The sequence below is a fragment of the Pteropus vampyrus genome, unplaced genomic scaffold, assembly GCF_000151845.1.
Source record: "Pteropus vampyrus isolate Shadow unplaced genomic scaffold, Pvam_2.0 Scaffold24, whole genome shotgun sequence".
Taxonomy (NCBI): Eukaryota; Metazoa; Chordata; class Mammalia; order Chiroptera; family Pteropodidae; genus Pteropus; species Pteropus vampyrus.
In genome coordinates, this window is record NW_011888805.1 from 5,182,075 (window position 1) to 5,197,425 (window position 15,351).

Sequence of the window (15,351 nt, forward strand, 5' to 3'; positions counted from 1 at the left end):
CAGCTATATGATTTTCCTTATTCCTGAAGAACATCTTTTAACATTTCTTCTAGGGCAGGTCTGCAGGCAACGTGGGCCCTCAGTTTTTGTTTGTCTAAGAAAATCTTTATTTTGCCTTCACTTCTGGAGGATAACTTTGCAGTATATAGAGAGTTCTAGATGGATGTTTTTTTCTTTTAATACTTCCAGTATTTCACTTCACTTTTCTCTTGCTTGCAGTGGTTTCTGATGAAGAGGAAGCTATAAATCCTGTTCTCTTTCTTCTATAAGTAAATAGTGTTACCTCACCTCCATCTCCCACCCTAGCTTCTTTCATGATTTTGTCTTGGGTCTTCTGCAGCTTGAATATAACATTTGTAGATTTTTTGATACTTATTCTACTTGTTATTCTCTGAGCTTCCTGGATCTGGATCTGTGGTTCGGTGTCATCATTTTTGGAAAGTTCTTGGTCTTTATTATTTCAAGTATTCCTTCTGCTTTGTTCTCTCTTCTTCTGGTATCCCAACTTTGGGTATGTTATACCTTTTAAACTTGCTTCACAGTTCTTGGATATTCTGTTCCATCTTTTTCATTCTTTTTTCTCTTACATTTCAGTTTGAGAAGTTTCTATTGACTATTGTCAAGCTCACTGATTCTGTCTTTGGCTGTGTCCAGTCTACCAATGAGCCCAGCAAAGGCATTCTCCATTTTTGTTAGTGTTTTTGATTTGTTTGCTTTTACTATGAGAGCCCTTAAAATATTAATAATAATAGTTATTTTAAATTCCTTGTCTGATAATTCCAAAATCTGGGCCATATCCGGTTCTGATGCTTGTGTTGTCTCTTTTGACTCTATTTTTTCTTTACTATTATGTTTTGTAATTGTTTTTTGAAAGGTGACATCGTGTCTCTGGTACTAGAAATTGAGGTAAATAGAACTTTGTTACTCTAGCTAGAACTTTGGCTGTGTTGATGCTTGCTATAGCCATAGGTGTCAGAGGCTTCAATGTTCTTTAGTGTCCTTGTTTCTCTCTACCCTTTGTCTTTAAGTTTCCCTAAGAACTCCTTCTTAAATTGAGTCTGTGTCTTGTAGCTCTCTCAGTTGTAATCAACTATTATACCGGAGCCCTGCTGATGTGGTGGTTGGTAGCTGTGGGATGGAGATGTGTTCTATAATGATGTGGTTAAATCTTAGTCTTTAAGTGGGCCTGTGTCCCTGGACTGTGAGAAAGAAAAGCAGGATAGGGCTAGAGTTGGATAGCTGCCCTTCCCACAGGTCTACATCATTCTGGTGAAGTCTTTTCCCCTTCTCATATGGGCTTTGTTGTTTAGAATGCTCTGGGTATATTTTGAAATGGTTACTTTTTCACTCCCCTTGCCAGAAACACAAGGGTTTTACTTGGCATTACACCACTGGTCTCACTCATCTTTGAGTCTCCATCAGCCGGCACAGACAACGTAGTGAGTACTGTATAAAAATTTAATACAAATAGATCAGCAAATGAAGGTAAATCCATAAAGAGGATGGTTTAGAATTAAAAAATAGAAAAAATTTCCACCTCCACACTGGTAACTGCATTCAAAATGAAGAGCAATTTTACATTTATATCTATTAAACAAAGGCCAATATGTTGATTTTTGCTAATTTATAAAATGGGAAATCGGTGATGCTTTGCACACTCCAGAAACAACTGGCAGCCTTCTTCCTTCCAAAAGAGTGGTCTGGTTCACTGTTAGGTTTCTGGGAGCAGCAAGAGACTCTCAGGCTGGCTCTGCCTCGGGCCTGGCTCTGGAGGCTCTGCTCCCGCTCCTTCCCACTCATAGTTCTTACTTCTTGATCAGTAAGTTCCCATTGGTTTTTAGTCCTGCTGACAATGAATTTCTCCTTTGCCCTGATCTGATTCTTGTCTGTCCACTGGGAAAGCCCACATCCCCGCTATCATCCACATCATCCAAAAGGCGAATGGTTGCTTCCCAACAACTTCAAACCCTCAACCCTTGATTCAGTTTAAATTTCTTTCATCTCAATCCTGGATTCTTTTCATTTCTGCCTCACTGGCCAAATTAATATCTAATTCCTTATTAATTCTTGTTCTCCATCAAATTTTTCTTTGAAAAGTATTTTAAAATATGTGTAATATATGGCAGAAATTTTACATACTTCCATGCATGTTACACCTACTTAGACGACTTATAACAAAGACTAACACTATAAAGGGAAGCCATACAATGCTTTGTGAAAATTTTATAAATTAAAGTAGCCAAAACTGAAGCACTAAAATCTTACCAGTTATAAACATTCACAGATCTCCTAGTTGTGAGAAAGAGAAAAGTAAATTAAATTAAGATATACAGTTCTTATTCTCTCCTAAGTGGCAGAAGCAATGCTTTGGCAGGACTGTATGGAAGAACAGATGCTAAGCCTTAGTAAATTCTTCTCTTTATTTAAATGACTGAGCACCAGTTGACTTTCCTGGTAATCTCTGTTAAAACAAGACAGACTACATAATAAAGCTCCCCTTAGCTGCTAAGGGTCTCAGATAATCGACTCACAACCAAGGGGAAGTGACACTTAGCAGAACGTATTTATTTTAAACAACAGAGACAATGAGCAAATCCAGGTGTTGAGTCAGTAGTAAAAATGAACACATACATGAACACATCAAAAATCCAAAGCTATTTTCATTCCTCAATGTTATCCTATATCTTGAAAAGCCGTTTTCTTTTCTTCCATAGTTTTACAGTGCAGTCTTACTAGTATATGATCATAAACCTGTCTTTCGTAGGAATCAGCACTGATGAAACAATTCTATTCGTCATGTAGCTCCATTTGTTCCTAGAGCAATACTATGAGAACACTGAAGGTCATTAATAGGACATAAATGTAGTAAGATCAAAGGGACACTAGTCTTGCTAGGTAGAAAATTGCTTGAGAGACAATCTGAGTAGACAGCATGCCCTCCCTTAGCGTTGCACCCAAAGACCAGCTTCCTGACTATGCTGGCACTACCAATATTCAACTTCTTTTCATTAAGCAGTGACACAATAAGTATTTGGATACTGTCTATGTTACAAATGGAAATAACAAAAGAAGGACTGCTACCATGGAAACCTACCTGATGGCCTTTGTGGTGAGCTCCTTGGTACTTGAATGCAAGCAAACCCCACACAACAAAGCGCATAAAGCTTCTATGCAAGAGCACTGATTAGTAACTTTAATGAATGCCTTGAACATTGCAATCTGAGGCAGCATTATTCTTGTCCAACCTCATTATTAGATAAGCACAGAAGAACCTGCATTAAGTTATATTTTGGATTGCAAAGCAAGAGTCAATTTAAGGCCATCTCCCACTATTTGTCTATTATAAAAACAAGTTCCATAGTTAGTTTAAAGATGCATACTCTTGGAAATAAACTATTAAAAGCAAACTAAAAAGCTGGATCGTTGCCTGCTGTATTTCAATAGATCAAACTCATTTAATTTTTATGTGTTAGATATTTCTTCCTCCACACAGTGCCTTCCTCAAAAGAAATTCATTCAAAGGCTTAGATCATAACAATGTTTTAAATGTAGCTGTATTTTAGATGGCTGGATATTTTAAAGAAGGATTTATTTAGTCAAGTTCAGGTGATATCCCTATTAACTCTATATGCTGTTAAAAATCCTGATTTTCCACAATTTAATATTTTTTTGGAGTGTACATACCCAAATTTTAACAGAGCTAAGAAAAAATGAGATAAAATCGATGATGATGGGAGGAACTTATCACTAGTGGTTCTCTTTCTTTTGAAAACATTTTCACTTTCTCCAATGTCAATTAAGAGACTATGTCTAATGCTAGATTATATTTAAAATCCTGGTTAGTATCCTATTCTTCTCTACCTATGTCTACTTGAGTGAATAGCTTCTTCCCATTTTGTTCTAGAAACCTTCATTCAAGAATGGAACACCAAATGTGGACAAAGAAAGAAAATTGGAGAACTGATAAGCTAATATTCTGAAAGATTTATTTTCAACTTTGATGGAAAACTTGTCCAGAAATACAAATAAATATGTTTTGACAAACATCGATCATTCCAATTCTCACTTATTTTGACAGCTGCGAAAATTCATCTCTGAGGAGTCACAACTGCTATTGTTTTAAAACGAAATCCACATTACCATCCTGCCCTCCTTAGCATCTTTGACCCTCATGGATTCATGGTTTTGAATATGTGCATCACTTATTCTTCCCTCCCTCCCTCCCTTCCTTCCAATTTGCTGAGCCCATTATATATTCGGTAGTGTCAGGCACAAGCTTACAGCCAAGTAGTTGTGCAGGGTGAGATTTCAAAACCCAGTGGTTTAAGGGCTATGACAAGGTGACTGGGGGATGCCATGAGAGTACTTGGAAGGTACACCCAATACGAGCCCAGAGTGTCAGGGGTGGTTTCCTGGAGGAAGTAACATCTGATTAGAGACTCAAAGATAGACTGTGAGTGGGGGTGAGACCTAGAAGAAAATGATCCCCAGACAGAGAATATTGCAAATGTCAGAGGTGAGAGAGATCAAAGAAGGTTCATGGAACACAAGAAGTTTAGTAGAACAGGTGTATGGAAGAGGCAGAGCTCACTTCACTGGGTTTTGTGGGCCATAAAATCATATGACTATGCAGCATTATTCTGTAGTCTCAAAATTGACCAGGCCCTCTCTGTGGTCTGAATTCCTTGTTTTCCTGTTTGCTCTTTCTCCCTTTAACTATGTGAATTCTTCATAACTTCACATGTCCATCTTTAGTCAAAAAAGTGGAAACAATCCCCAAATGTCCATCAATTGGTAAATGGATAAATAAAATATGGTATATTCATACAATGGATTATTATTTGGCTACAAAAAAGAATGAAGTACTAATACATAATACAACATGGATGAACTTTGAAAACACTCTAAGTGAAGGAAGCCGGACACAAAAGGCCACATATTGTAGGATTCCATTTATATGAAATGCTCAGAATAGAAAATCACTGTGAGGGGCTGGAGGGGCTGGAGGGAAGAGAAAATGGGGGAGTAACTGTGTAAAGCATGTGGAGGTTCTTCTTGGGGCAAGAACAATGTTTTGGAATTAGATAGTAGTGATGGATGTACAACTTTGTGAATATTCTAAAAATCCCTGGATTGTATATTTTAAAATGGAGGATTCTATGCTATGCAAATTACATTTCTATTAAAAACCCAGCAACGTAGAGGTGTCGATAAAACAAATTTGGCAATATTTTATTGATAATTATTGAAGCTAGGTGATGGGTAATAGGAGTTTATTATATAATTCCTTCTTTAAAAAAAAAACAAAACAAACAAAAAATTCATCCACCTTCCTTCTCGCATTTTGATCATTTCACATGATGAAGAAAATAGAAGCTCAGAGATCACCATTCATTCAGCTTGTGGTCACCAAATCTCAACATTTACTTATAGCCTTCATTCAATCATTCATTCATTTCTGTGTTTAACAAATTCTGTGAGCCAGACATTCCGTGAGGAGGTGGGGACAACAGCAACGAGCATAAGAGGCATCGATCTCACTCACAAGTCTTCACCATGTCTAATGAAAGCCAGACATTCAAGAGTGATTCCAAATAAGAAACTGGGAGGAAGAAGCACAGACCCACACGAGATTAGGGAATCCGTAAGTTTTCCTGGAAGACGTGATGTATAAGATAAAATCAAGGGCAGGTGGGAGTTTTGCAGGTAAAGGTGTTGGGCTGGGAATAGAGTGCCAGGTGAGGGACGAACACTGTGAATGTCTTGAGGTAAGGAGGAGCATGGTATGTCTGAAGGATGGAGAAGTCGAGTGTGACTGAAGAGTAGAGGGCGAGTGGACAAGGACAAAAGGTGAGGTGGCATAGGTAGGCATGGTAAGGTCATACAGGGCCTTTGAGGGCACTTAAGGATCCCAGCAATACAAAGCTCTCCAGATGCTATCACTGCTTCACTCCCACTTCTTCTCTGTCTACATGCATGCGGCAAATGAAAGAATCAAGAAGTCACTGATCTTTTCTTCAACGAGTGGCTCAGGCATGAACAATGGTGTCTCTGTTGGATACAATAAGAACTGTGCCTGGTTACCCCCAGTTTGTCATTGGCCAAGACACCGGATGTCACAGTAGGTATGGGGCAGACAGAGAACCATATGGATGATGAACCCAAATGAGAGAGGTGTACCTTCCATGCTACTGAACGTGGCTCTATTTCTTCTGGGTGAGATGGGGAATCAGACATAACATCTTTTGCAGTGATTCTTGTTGGTCCTGAGAAACACCGTTTTCTCCTTAGTGAAATTCCTGTGAAACTCAAGGCCACTTGTCATAGGTCCTACTTGACACCTTTAGTAGTCCAGTTACACCTGCTGCTGTTCTGGCTGTATGACTCTAGTCATATACTGCTGGGTGTAGAGATTTGGGCTATTGAGTCATCCACATAATGCCCATCTATGAGGGTGACACCTGCTTCATGTTATCCTATTTCTGGACACGGTTAGTTGAGACTTGGAAAAATATTGCTGAAGATCGTGAGAAAAAAAGACAGCTTCACTATCACAGCAGAGAAGGAAATTATACACGATGTCAAGCATAAGTGGTGCTGCCCTAACAGGATGTCAAACAGGAGCTACTGCTGCCAGCTGTGCTCCCTGGAGAAGAGAACTGAGGTCCTAATGTCAGTCGAGGATCTCTGGCAATCAGAGGGTCTCAGATCCTGAAGCTCCTTCTTGCCACCCTTCTTAGGCATGGAATCGTGGCATTCATGAGAACACTTCCAATTCAACCATAAGATGTGATGCATATATTGGAAAAGGGGACCTATATGCCAACACAACATGCGCTGTCTGGTCTGATGGTATTCTCATGTACTCTGGTGTTACTGACTTTAGAACAAACAAATGTAATAGCCTTGGAACCAACCATGATGAAAATTAAAATGATCACTCCTTCGAGTGCAAGTATAGTGTCTTGACCTTCCAGCAGATGTGGATGAGCAGCAGGGCTCCGGTGAATTGGGCCTGTCCATTGGCTACTGTGAATACTTTTAAATGGACTGCTGGCAGATGCACCGCACTTTCAGTACAAGTCAGTTCACAAGTACAAGTTTGCCCTAGCAGAGGTATACGTCTTATGTTAGACTCATCCACCTGGAAGATGCCTTTTTTAAAAAAGACAGATATCCTGATCTGATAGGCAGGCAGATAGCACTACTTCACATTGTTATCAAGTTAACTATTTATTTATAATACATTTTCTAAAATTCTGTACATACCTTTGATTTAAAGTTTAGTACATTTAGTTGGACATTTTGTGTGACAAAGGTAGGCTAAGGGTACCGTATTTATGGAAAGGAGCTGGCCTCATGTGATGGTTCTTTGGCTGACTGACAATTTCTTTTAGGGCCCGATCACATCTGAACAGAGTTTGAATGACCATTCTTGGATTTCTCTAGAGGCTGATATGAATTTATGAATGGATTGTCACTTCCTTCTCGCATTCTTCCCACAGAGCTAGAAAACACAGTTAATCCAAGCCTTCAAACTCCATTTTCTTTCTTATCCAATGTTTTTCCAGCAGGATATCACAGGACCAAATAACTCACTATAGTCACGAAACGATTTGTATTTGTACTTGCAAATTTATGCATTGTCTTAATTTACGTAAGGTTTTTGTACGTAATTCTCAGCTTTTAAGGATGACTTACACATCCTGTTTTTCGACTGTCATGTGAGAATATCACAGCCCAAGGATATATCATGGCATTAGGAAAAATAAAAGTGCTACCCAAAAAAGGGGGGAAGGGGAACCAAACTGGGAACAAAACACTATCGAAGAGTTTTAAGTAGGAGAGTTGACATGACCAGGTTTGCATTTTAAAACAAACTCTCTGGCCAAGAAGTAGGATATGGGTGAGAGACAGTGTAAGAAAGTTGGCTCAGAGGATCTGAGCATTGGGAAATGAGTACATGAATGGTGCTCATCAAGGAGGCTGAGAAGGAGCAGCCAGAGAGAGCACGGCTTCATAAGAAACGGGTGAATCGACCAACCGACTGACCAAGCAACCAACCGCCCAAACAAACAAAAAACTGGTTCAAAGTAGGATCTGTAAAAGAAGTAGAATTTAGATCATAGTGACTGGAGGAGGGAAAATGTTGATGGCTCCAGGTGCACTGATTTTCCTTGACTGCCTACAATTCTCTCTGTCTTGCCTCTAGGCCATGTTTTTTCTCTGCCTGGGACATTCTTATCCAGCCTTCATATGGTTAATCTTACTCACCATCAAGGGCCAGCTTCCATGTCACTTCCTTTGGGAAACCTTTCATGACCTTGTAAGTCTGGGTTATGGAATGCTCCCCTGAGCATCCTGAATCCCCTGTATTTCTATTATAAATAACCCCCTATCGACTGTATGGTAATTGCTTTTTTATTTTCCTTATCCTTCAACAAACTGTTAGCTCCTTGAAGGCAGAGATAAAGAAAGCTTTATACATTATTTACCCCTGTACCTAGCACAATGCTTGACACATGGTTGGGACTCAAAACGTACTTGTTTGAGAGTTAATAAACTTAATCTTGAGCCAACATGGACCCAGATCTTTCAGATTATGGGAGAATTAAAATGTTATGATAATAATAATCAAGCTAGTTCCTTCTCTTTGAAAAATCTTAGGTAAATGGATCTACTTCAATGTATAAAGTCAAAGTTTTGCATACATATTTTAAACCAAATTTCTCTTCCCATTTCCATTTTATCTCAAACAAAAGGTATTTTTGGCTGTAAATTTTTTTTTGACTCTTGGGGAATAAACTCAAGTCTGGTGTCGATATCTCCTTATCTGAATATTTACTTTATTTTCAGTTTTATTTTGTGCCTCCTGGGATCCTGGCCCTGCTTGGTGCTGGGGGAGACATAAATGTCTGGGAACCTTCCAGTTATTGTAGGATCTGGAAACCATCTGCCAAACGTGTGACTGGGCAGGGCTTGGGTCACCTTTAAGGTGTTCACATAATCCCTCCCAGGTAGCCACCAAAGATGGTCCGAGTCTTCAACATGCTCTCATACCACCAAAGACAACTAGAAGGCTATAATTTGGCTAATAAATGGATTCTTCTCTACTTGAAATGTTTTTATTGCCTGCCTTGGGTCATTTCCCATATAGGATCTCGCTGTGGCAGGAACACATCTGTGAGGTTCCTTCTAAAAGTCTATCAGCTTCAGTGGGCAATTTAAATAAGTCAGGCAGGTGGGAGAAGAGGCTATAAAGCTGAAATTCAATATTAGAGAAATGGATGGTAGAAGTATTATAAACACTTTATATGGTTACTATTGAGCTAAGGGTAATATATATATTTTTTAATTTCCCCTACATTATATGCTTGCATTTAAAACTCATATACTGCTACAAATTTTTTATTAAGCATTCTATTTTAAGAATAAGTTCTCTGACATTTTGATTGACGTGGTGTTTAAAGAAAATGTGTTTGTATTACCCCTTAGAAAACTGCAGACCAGAAAGTTCTCTTTATTTTCTTTCAATTCAGCTGTTCATCTTTCTCTTGCTCTAGATCATTACGGGAGGAAATCTGGTGGCAGACTTTGAAAAAAAAATTAACCAAATAACCATATAACTACAACTGTATTTTAAACTCCCTAGATAGAAATAAACAGGAAATTACAGTAGTGTACCACAGAGAGGCTACACCAAGACTTTGGAATCCATGAAGGCCTCCCTGAGACAAAGAGATATTTAAACTGAGACTTGAAGGATAAGTAAGATTTGGAATCAATAATTGTGGGAGACAGGATTGGGGGAGAGGTGGGATTGAGTGGTGGTATGAGAACATGAAAGCTTTGATGCTGGAAGTAACATGTTGCTCTTGACAAGCAGAGAGAAGGTAACTGTGGCTGGAGCTTGTGAACAAAGGGAGGAGAAGATGAAGCTAGAGAGATCAGAGGGGTCAGGTAATGTAGGCCCCCATAAGCCATGGAATGGAAGATTGGACTCTAACCCTAGAAGCCATGAGAAATCATCCATACTCTCTGAGCAAGGGACTGGCATGATCATATGTGTTTTTTAAAGATCACCCAAGAATCCTGCAGATAGACAGGGTTCCTAGCTGTGGGGGAATGTTCTATGCAGTGGTTCAGGAGAGAGAACTGAAGCTGGCACCATGGTGCTGGCAGTGGAGAGGGAGCAAAGTGTAAGAATTCTAAAGTACTTTGGAGGTCTAGAAGCCAGAAATTGGTGAATGACTGTAGTAGGCCCAAGAGAAATGGGTTGAGGATGTCTCAGAGATTTCTGGCATGAACAACTAGGTGGGTGGCAATGCTAAGGGATACAGATTTGAAGGCGTGATTGGGAAAGTAGGTTTGAAATTGGCATGAGTTTGGTTTGAAATTGTTGAGTGTGAGAGGCATGTGGATGGGTATCAGGAGAAAGATCTGAGCCGGGGATCTGGGATGGAGGTAGTTGCAAACAAAGAGTGAATGGATTTACTTAGAGAGAGTAGGTAGTAAAAGAAGAGGGCCTAGGTTAAGAGGGTAGATCTTAAGTATTCTTACCATCATAACATTTAAAAATTATTAAATAAAAAAAAAAGACAAGACCGAGGGCTGAGCTCCAAAACACTTCAACAGCGAGGTCTGAGTAGAATGGGGAGAGCCAGCAAATGATGCTGAGAGGACTCATTCCCTTCTCCCACCTTATCTGGTGGTCCTTTGAAACTTAAAAAACAAACAGAAGTGATATTTTATATACTTGAGTGTTGTCTGGATTTTTAAAGTGAGGAGTGTACGAGTGAGTGAGAATTATTTAAAGAAAGAGAAAGGATTCTCAAACCCTTGATAAAAAACATTATGTGCTCTATATTACAGCAAATATAGAAATAATAATAATAATAATAATAATAATAATAATAATAATAATAAATATAGAAACTTTTTACTGTGTGCCAGGCACTGTTCTATGTGTCTGTATACAGTAACTGAGTCCTCACAACTGTCCCATGAGGTACATACTATCCTTGTTCCTATTTTCCATCTGAATAACTTAAAGTCCAGAAAGGTTAAGGGGAGGATTCGGAATGCAAACCCAGGAAGTGTCCTTAACTACTAGACATGGCTGCTTCTGATGTATTTCTTCAAAGCAAAAACAAAACTAAAAACTCCACAGAGTTACTCTTCACACAGTCAGAGGCAGTGGAGAGCATGGTTAATTGTACAGAGTCTGCATCCATACACCAGGGTTTGCACTATAGTTCTGCCAACAACAACACAACAAAACAGTGGCTTTTCCTTGGGCAAGTCATGTGGTCTCGCTAAGCTTTAATTTCCTTACCTGTAAAAAAGGCCAGATAATGCCCATCTCAAAGGGCTGCTTGGGAACTAAATAATATACTATTTTAAAAAGCAATGGCACAGCAACACTTAAAAGAACAGCACTCATTACAATTCCTGATAACTGCTATTGCATTCGACACCAAGGGGGCCTCTGTATTGTATCCTGTATAAGATACATGGATCATCTCATTTATTAGGAGAAATCCCACAAATAGGGTACAGAAATGTTGGGGGGAGTGATGATGGAAGGAAGTGTGCAGGAAAGGAGTTAAGGAGCCCATCGTAAATGGACAAGGAGATGCTTGTGTCTTGGACACCTGAGTGAGTGTTAAGAGAAGTGTGAGGAGGTAGAAGTGGCCATGAAAGGAGTTTCGGATGACTTCAAGATGCTGAGCATGGGCCAGCCTGGGATAGGGGCTGGAGATGGAGTCACTGAGAGTGGAAGCTCAATGGGCTCCAGGTAGCGAGGGCAAGTTTCAGGATCCCTTGCTTTCACAACGCCTCCTGTCCAAACCTAGGAAGAGAACCCATTCAGATAGGAAGGGAGACTTGCGAGAATGGAGAGCAAGCTAGAAACAGAGCGAAGCAGCCAGCCAGCCTGGCCAACAGCCTCGGAGGTATAGAGTCAGCTCAACCATACAGAGAATTGGAAGGGAGATCTCTTTATTTTATAACTAGCACGTAATATGAGGTATGCTTTCTTTCATTTTGGCATGAGGTTCTGGAATGTTCCGTCATGACCCTGGTATGCTATCAAAAGATTTCATATCCTGAATCTTTTGCCGTTGTGTCACTGGTACACTGGCCCTGAGATAATCTGAAAGGGAGTAAGAGCCAGAGTACCTTTTCGATAACAATGAAAATCCTTGGGTTTATATGATATGACATGATGTGAGGGACATTGTTTAGGTCTTGGCGTAGCTATGAATGCCTAAGGCAGAACACCAAAGGAAGAAATCTATTTTGAAAGCTTTCTCAGAACACATCTGAGAGATTTTGCTGGTTAATGCAAATACATGTCCAAACAAGTACTGGTTTGCTTAGGGAGGATGCAGAGCTGGCAAGCCTCACTTGGCATGAAAAGCCTGAGTAATACTTCATTTTAATGAGGGACTTGGGGGTCCATAATGAAGACTACGTGGTATTTCCCACGTGTCTCTTTGGAATGTGGACTGATAGTACCCACAGTGGAAGAAAAGCCACTGGAAAGTACGTCATTCCTGAGAATTCTGGTGCTCTACGAGATTCAGATGATTTAGTGGCACATAAATGAAGTCACAGAAATACCCAGAGTTCCCAGAGTAAAAACATTCCCGTCCTACAGGTAAGTAAATACAGGTGCAAAGTAAGGAGAATGTGTTTTTTGGAGGGAGGGAAGAAGCACATTTGATGTTTAAATTAATGCTACAGTCAGTCAGTTCCAGGTAGGTTATGAACACTGTAGCATCCTTGGAATAACTGTGTAGCTTCCCCACATGACTCTTCTGAAAGGTAAGAGTCAAGTTCATATGAGTATCAAGTTCATATGTATAAAGCACATACGTTCACTTTTAAGACATAATTTCACAGTCATGCTTCACCTATGAGCCCTGATCATTTGGAACTTTCCTATCAGATAAAGTTAATACTTAATGTTTTAGGTGGAAAGACAAAATCTAGAAAGTGACTAGGAAAACAAATATTCCCCCAGTGCTCACGAACGGTCTTTGCCTAGTCGATGAAGTGGCAGATGGAATAAACATTATATACGTTTGTTCTGGGGTCTGTAGTCTGGACGTCACCTTGGATCCATTAATAAGGCATGATTTTTTAGAAGCAAACTCCGTTTGTTTAGATCTGGGGCATTATGAGATCATTCATGCAAAGTATGTAAAGTATTGGACTGATCTTTATATTTCTGGGCTGGCTGGAGGCTGGGTCTCCCCTCAGCACCCCAGGATTTTGGTGGGATTAAGCATAGTTCTGGGGATTTTGGAAGAATGTTATTCATCCCTTCAGGCTTAAAGGGGGAGGATGGTGACCTAGAACTCAGGACAAGAGAGTACTTAGAGGCAGAAATGCTGGCAGGAAGGACTTCTTCTGTGTATGCTAATATATCAAAGAAGATTTAGAATTATAAAGAGAAATAAGAAATTTTCTATCTTAAGATGAATAATTCTGAAACATTAAAACATGGTAAGAACTAAAATTAATATGAAATAAACTCATCAGGCAAAAATTGTTATCAGATAAATTTGGCATCTCCTACTTGGAATTAATTCGTGCCCAATAAACCAATTGGAGATTTCTTGTAATTTATTTACACCAATTTTTAAAAAACAAAACTATTAAATGCATGCTATATGTAAAAGCTAATTCTGGAATAGGTTTTTAATGGACTCAGGAAAACATACATCTTCACTTGTTTCCTATGAAGTTTAAAGTCACTTCTCTCAGAGGTCATTTTTTTCTGTCCTCATTTGCATTCGCTACACCTCCCCCCTCCCCAACAAAAGCAACAACAAAAAAATTCCAAGCAAAAAAGCTCTTAAGCAATAAAACTGGTGTCCAAGAAAAACATTTAGTTTGAAAAAGAGCTGAAAAATGTAGCCTTGGAAGAACCGCTGCTTACATGGGATTGTTCAACAAATTCCTGTTGTGTGAGGTTTGGCATATACTTTCTAAAAATATAAGCATCTGGGGAAATGAGACAAAGCCCAGGTCTTGGACCAAACGAGGCACGCAGTGTGAATCTGTTAGTGATTATATCCATAATGAAATATGTGCCCAAATTTAGCAGTGCAAAATCTAATACAATACAAAAGCCCAGCAGGCACTGTCCTTACCATAATATATAGCCAACAGAGAAGATGCATACGGCGGCGAGTCCACTGCTCCTGCTGGGATATGCATGGTGTGATGTCCTCATCTCGATTAATATAAACGGCAAAACCATTGTGTGCTGAAAAAGAACAGAGACCAGGTGACACAGTCTCATCATAGCCCCACAGTAGTTGTTCTGTCTCCGGCAGGAGAACGGAGAGTGTAAATTCCTAGCAAAAGCGAAACAGCAGAGAGCAGTGTGTATGGCTCACCTAAGAGGTAGAGTGGACACGAAGACATGAGCGCATCGATTGCTCTGCTGGGATTTTCTGCTGTATCTGAATTTTGAAATTTTATTTATGTCTGTTACGGGAAATTTCTATTATACAGAAAGATGTACAGGAAGAAAATTAGAACCTAAGAAATAAAAATAACCAGTTGATATGTGGGTTTATATCTTCATCCCTTGTTCAATTATTTATACATGGTTCAGATCATACTGTCTGTGCAAATTTGTTTTGGGTTGTAGCATGAAAATTTTGATATGCCATTTTAGAAATTCTTCCAGAATATCAACCCTTACCTTAGTTGCTTAAAATTCCATTTTACGGCCGTACCAAATTAATCAATTCTTGTTCTTGGACATTAAGCAGTAAAAGATTTTCAATTTTTCATTTATTAAAAATACCATAATAAATATATTTTTAAAGAAGTCTTTTCTGAATGTCAAATTACTTTCTTATAGTCAAAAGCTATGAAGATTTTAAGGCTGTTGATACATTATGCTAAATTCCGTTTGTACCAGGAGCAGGTTAGAAATAATACCAAACTAGCTTCCAGAAAAAATGTGCCTGTTTGTAGATGCATTTAGACATGATGTTTGAAGACAGATGCTAAAAAGCTGGGTGGAATACTACTATTTGTTTTTCAGACCCACTGGCTACTCTAGGTACTCAGTTCAGTGGATCAGGCTGGGGATGAAATTTATCTCTTCTATATGGTGGGAAGAAAGGAAAATCAAGTACTTTTGGTATTGAAATTTGGTGGACAGATATAAGGGACAAAGAGCTTCTTAGGTCAAAATGGGTCAGCATACAGATTACCTTCCAAAACTGGAGAGTTTCCCAAGAGTAAGAAGAACTGAACCATCAGCAAGTTTGAATTCTATTTAGTACCTTCTTAATGGTTATGAAAGAATCTTTATTCTGCAAT

The 15,351-nt window shown here is 39.1% G+C and overlaps 1 protein-coding gene and 1 pseudogene across 7 annotated transcripts in view; one reads left to right on the forward strand and one right to left on the reverse strand.

Annotated features, from left to right (window-relative positions):
• Positions 1-15,351, reverse strand: part of AIG1 (androgen induced 1) — a 197,852-nt gene that overhangs the window by 19,039 nt on the left and 163,462 nt on the right. Inside the window, exons 4-5 of one of the 7 annotated variants that reach the window (XM_023528371.1) lie at positions 14,163-14,278; positions 2,718-2,814 (exon numbers count right to left, since the gene is read on the reverse strand). The exons of 1 other annotated variant lie outside the window; for it this stretch is intronic. In XM_023528371.1, the coding sequence (XP_023384139.1) occupies positions 2,733-2,814; positions 14,163-14,278 (198 nt within the window). In that variant the 3' untranslated portion in view covers positions 2,718-2,732. Of the gene's footprint in view, positions 1-2,717; positions 2,815-4,933; positions 6,518-6,569; positions 6,647-7,337; positions 7,508-11,733; positions 11,852-14,162; positions 14,279-15,351 lie in introns of those variants that run through there. 5 more of the 7 variants (XM_023528373.1, XM_023528375.1, XM_023528370.1 and 2 more) reach the window with 5 other exon arrangements.
• The window catches only part of LOC111737144, a 3,128-nt pseudogene continuing 2,998 nt past the window's right edge, over positions 15,222-15,351 (forward strand).